Source organism: Diprion similis, chromosome 11 (assembly GCF_021155765.1).
Source record: "Diprion similis isolate iyDipSimi1 chromosome 11, iyDipSimi1.1, whole genome shotgun sequence".
In the NCBI taxonomy this organism is placed as follows: Eukaryota; Metazoa; Arthropoda; class Insecta; order Hymenoptera; family Diprionidae; genus Diprion; species Diprion similis.
In genome coordinates, this window is record NC_060115.1 from 7,262,363 (window position 1) to 7,267,556 (window position 5,194).

The following is a 5,194-nucleotide window of genomic DNA, read 5'->3' on the forward strand; positions in this document are numbered from 1 at the left end:
TCATGAGCGTTTGCTAAACTTATGCTTTACACTCTTGCTACTGGGTTTCACAAGGATAACTTTTTCTGATTCCGGTACTGCACGACTTTCAATGATTTTTTGCAGTACAAAAATTGGGGATTCGAAGAGTAAATTAAAGACGAAAGCCACTCCGATTGACAGTGTCAAGTCGATCCCATATCCAGTTAGCTGCAAGAAAATAAAGATATTTCTAGTGTCGGACGGATCAGCTTACGGGAATAGATAAGAAGAAAAATTTCAATACAAACCATATGAAAGTTTGAAAATGTTCCAGGGGTCCGTGCAACGCCATTTCTCATCGCTTGAATTATAAAGTGAAGCAAGTAAATCGAATACGACAATCGACCGAGTGGCTGGAAAAACGGCAAGGACAGAAAACTGCTTACGGGACCTGAAATATTTTACAATCACACTTGCTGTCAGCCTATCCAAGGACGAAAATGGATGAAATTTTCCTAATCCGATAGATAAATTATAACTGGAATCGAAAAAATAATCAGTTAAACTTAACTTGGCAATTAATTAACCCGATACTGACCTCCGTAGCCCCAGATACATGCATAAAGAATCCAAGCTATGGCAATTGACCAAAACGGGCGCAATGTAAGAGCAAACGCGGTTTCCAGTGGCAGGTTATGAGAGTAATCAGTGTTGTAGATGTCATGAATAGCCCATAAACAAAACAGCATAAGAATAGAACTAACGATCCAGTTAATCCATACGATCACCTAAATAATAAAATATATTTTAACCGTCAATGAATTCGTTGTCAAGACAGGATTCAAATCTATTTTTATACAAAAACTTCGCCTAAACTACCTTAGAAAGCTGTCTCGTATTATTCGTCACATCATAACCCAAGAGAATTCCTACGAAGTACGCGCAAGCTCGATTGTAAGTGACGATGTTGTAGTGAAAAGTGTTATCCAGTCTTATTTCCCTGGTACAGAATCAGTCATTAACGTTACCCAGCCATTCAATTCCGTGTTTGATGTATTAGAACTTACCCTCTGGCGAGATTTAGCGGAAGAACAGAGTTAGAGTATTCGTTAGTAGCTAAAATAACAGCTGGCGTAACCATTGAGGCCACAAGGAAGAAACCAATTATTCTAAGTCCATATTTTGGCCGATAATACAGCGGATACATTATAATAGGTGATATCCAAAAGAGTTGCATATCGGCAGCCGAATACCAGGTGTGCACTAAACACTAGAAATGTGAAAAATGTTCCATGGACATAAGATCCTCGAATAAGTTTGACCATTAACTAAGTTTAGAGAATCTTTGAATCACACAAGACTGTATAGCATTAACTGACCATATTCTCCGGGTTCACAAGGTTTTGTAGATACAGCAAATTCACCCACCAATTGTCGTCACAGGGTTTCACGGCTAGAGTTAGCAGCGTTTTCCATAAGGGGCCATTTGCCACTCGGTGCAGAAAAAACTTGAGGAACAAAATCAAAACTACTACACTTGGCGTTAATCTGTGAGTAAAGAAGTGGTACAGACACTGGATAAGTATTGGACAGATATTTCACTTTTAAATTTACAATAAAGTTTTTCCGACTGACCGTAAGTAACGATGAAAATACAGCATCGGTATATTTATTTTCTTTCCTGCCTTCATCGCCCTGAGAAAAAGATAAGCCATCAAAAATCCGCTGATTACAAAGAAGGTGTCAACGGCAAACGGCGCTCCCTGAATGAAAACTGATTCCCACGAATTCAACCACTGTAAATAATTTTGTGTTAATTTTATTCACTAATTATTACACGCCAGTAAATGACATTCGAGAAGTGAGCAGTAAAATTTACTTTCAAGATGTGAAGGGAGTTCACTGTCGGTCGTAAAAACGACGTAACGAAATGATGACCAAACACGATCCAAGATATACTCAGGAATCTTATACCCTGAATCGCGGGAATCGTTCCAGGCTTTACTTCGGTGCTAAGTATGGCGAGAGCGTTCTTGTACAAGGAAAATTTCGCCAAAGTATTTATCAGCTTCGAAGCAGTGGCAGGGTTGCGTCTTTTTAAGAAATCGCATACCGTGCAAAAAAGCATGAACGCTCCAAACAGTGATAAGCAAATTCTGAAATTCATTCGTTATCTGTTACACAAGGTGCGATTATTCTCCAAAACCATTTTGCAATCTAACTCACGCCGTTGTTATTTCTCCAATCGTAAAATTTTCACTCTCGATTTGCGCGCAACTCGCTCCACTAGCTCCAAGTGCTAATAAGCCGCTGACAATCGGTGTCGTCTGAAGAGTGGCGTTTATCATTTGCTCTACTTGCGTTTCGTTGCACGAAGACGGAACGCAAAACGACGAGAAAAAGCGATCATTCACATATTTGATCACAGGTACGTTAAGTATGTTGGGAATCCCGCCTAGCGATACCATGCAGTGCTTTCCTTGGATACTGACGTTGTTGTACCGTCCTTTGGCCTCGACGCACTCGTCGTACGACCCGAGATCACGTACATTTCCAATCAGGATCCCCGACTGAAGTTTCGACGAGGCATCCAGCACTGTTTTTGATTAAAAATCATAATCTTAATTCACGGACTTAAATCTGTGCAGTCTTACGTTCGTAAAATATGATCGCACTAAGCCTTTCTGTTTGGCATTTTGTCTCTGGGCTTAGGTATCTATTTTTACGAACAGTATGGCCTGCAGTACAAATTTTCTTGCTTAAAATATACCCTGGACAAATGATTTTAATCCTTACTCTGTATTGCCCATGTTTGTCCAGATTTGACGGCCTTTACCAGGATCATAAGTTCGTCCGCACAGGAAGATTTCGAAGATCTTATAGCTCGTTCGAATCCTTCTATCCAAGGTCCGAGTGATGGGATGATACTCTCTTCAAGCGATACCGTTTTTTCCATCTTTTCCCCTGGAGATGGGCTTGCAAAACTTTGTATCGAAATGAAAAGTAGGACCACTGCGTATTTACCACGGCGGGATAACATTGCGTACTTGCGGTTGGTCAGTTTGAGTGAGACTTCATGCTGGGCTACGATAAATCGTGATATTGAAATAAAATACTGTAGATAAAAAGTGAAATGTCGTCAAAAGGTCGTTAAAATTTACGGAAGTACTCCGTGCATGCAAGCAATCAAAAGACAATTAATTTGCCTCATCAATCACAATCAAGCCGGTCGGTAATTTTTCCACATTCACTTAATAAGCATATTTTGATAGGTATATTATAGTGTTCCAATAGCCAGTCTGTGCAATATTCAAAAACTATAGAGACGAATAGTAGGGGTACTGCAAGTTTTTTCTCAGATGAAATGTGTTTTTCAAAGTATACGAAAGATAAAATGGAGTTTATTGACAAGTCATACGTGTACAACAAATATTTTATTCCTTCTCCTTCTGGCCTGCAGTATTACTGTCGACACTTAGAGGAAAACCTTTGTTTGTCCGAGAGTGCTTGTAGGGGAAGAAAAGAAATCAGAGTACTTTTAGGGAAATGGGGAACACACAGAGTAGATTGTAAAAGATAGTAGAAGATTGTAATTCAGGTAATGATTGACGATTTTCACAAATTTTCACGGTCTTCGCACGTAGCGCCGAATGGGATACGAGCCGAAAACACACTTAACAGGGCCACCACAAGAGGCAACTCGCGAGATCTAATTAAGTCTCGATAAAAACAAAAAGAAGAAATTGACTTAATCGTACCTGCAATCGAAATTCGGACTCGCGAATAAAATCCAAGTTACGGTCACACGTCGGAGAACTGTATCGAAATTTTAGAACCCAAGATGAACTTAATACGACGGCGCAAAACCACCTTTCGACACTGCGAGCTAAGGAATGCATCCAAAATATTGCCACGAAGAAGTATTATAGCTCGTACTTTCTACCTTCTACACCAGCGTGAACCTTTTACTAAACCTGTTCAGTTACGTCACGTACTAGTAAGAATTCACAACCATTGATTCTAAATCAATTTTGTCGATTGCCCAACTTCTAGATAGTCCGCCAGTTAAAGTGTGTTGGTCGTCCTTCGTAAGTACATGGTCGCTCCCAAATTTCTTGATTAGCTGTTGCAGAGGGATGACGGGGTGAGACTGCGACTTGCAAGCCAATAACGAGAATCGCTTCCATCTCGCGGTTTCTCTCGTTAATCAAGAGAATCTGTATTGGTTCACCCTCCGTAACCCCGACAAATATGAAGTCTATCATAGAAAATAATGAAATGCTAATTAAATCTATCACGCCGAATTTATTGCTCTTCGTTGAAGAAAAAAAAATCTGTCGCGGTGCCGGTTCGCATGCGTTCTAGCAGCGCCACATAGAAATATTCACTAACTGTGAGTGATTCAGCAAAGTAATTACACAGTAATTAAATGCTGATTAGATGACATTTCTCTCTACTTTCTGTGGGGCTGCTGATGCTGCAATGTCAGAGTCCGAATTTACTCTAGGCGTGACAAATTCGAGAAAGTAAATGCACAGTAAATGCTAATTAGATACTCCAAGAATATACAAAGCGCGAATTTGATGCTCGTCGTTGTCGAATTTTTATCACATTCCAAATTTTAGTAAATGAGTAGGAAAGCGTCAGTGAAATATATACAGTACAGACTCCGAAACAGAGTAATCTTGTAATAGTTGTAATAAATTATAACTTTACTACTACAACCAATTACTGTAAAGTAATTATATAATAATCGAATGATTTCTTTAATTTAATTTTAACGCCGAACCTTTCACATTTTCTATTTTATTTTAAAACGACTGGACTTAAAGTTTTCTTAAAAGTTGGTCAAAACTTCATTTGCCCTGCTCAATTTCAGTACATACAATAAAAAATATCATGTATGTACGAAAAAAGGACGACTACCTATACGTCAAAATATAGAAAATACGTTAAAAAGCTGTAATTATTGTATGTTTTCATGCTATTGTTTGCTTAAACAATTACACGATATATTGACGCGATACGACCAGTCACTTCATTCATTTTTTATACATTCCCAATGAAGAGAATCGTCGTAAATTGTTCTAATCTCCCTATAACTTTATGAACGGCCGATTGAAGCGCCTCGCGTGACAAATAATTCTACAACCGCATGCCTTATATTCAAATGGAGTTCCTCTTCATGACTCCCGTAGTTCATGAGTCATGACGTCACTCAAACATGGCGGCG

At 39.0% G+C, this 5,194-nt stretch overlaps 1 protein-coding gene across 1 annotated transcript; it reads right to left on the reverse strand.

Moving 5' to 3' along the window:
- Nucleotides 1-2,917, reverse strand: LOC124412758 (nose resistant to fluoxetine protein 6-like). The gene is made up of 10 exons (XM_046892877.1): nucleotides 2,758-2,917; nucleotides 2,188-2,557; nucleotides 1,841-2,117; nucleotides 1,597-1,757; nucleotides 1,341-1,509; nucleotides 1,029-1,231; nucleotides 841-961; nucleotides 560-749; nucleotides 270-412; nucleotides 1-189 (listed from the first exon to the last, which is right to left on the reverse strand). The coding sequence occupies exons 1-10, from the start codon at nucleotides 2,915-2,917 to the stop codon at nucleotides 1-3; spliced, it is 1,983 nt and encodes a 660-aa protein (XP_046748833.1).
- Nucleotides 2,918-5,194: the final 2,277 nt, after the last annotated feature.

Coding starts and splice junctions, on each gene's coding strand:
- LOC124412758 (XM_046892877.1), bottom strand. CDS start 2,917: ATGGAAAAAACGGTATCGCTTGAAGAGAGTATCATCCCATCACTCGGA. Junction 2,558..2,757: donor ACAAACATGGGCAATACAGA/GTAAGGATTAAA, acceptor AATCAAAAACAG/TGCTGGATGCCTCGTCGAAA. Junction 962..1,028: donor CCGCTAAATCTCGCCAGAGG/GTAAGTTCTAAT, acceptor ATTCTGTACCAG/GGAAATAAGACTGGATAACA.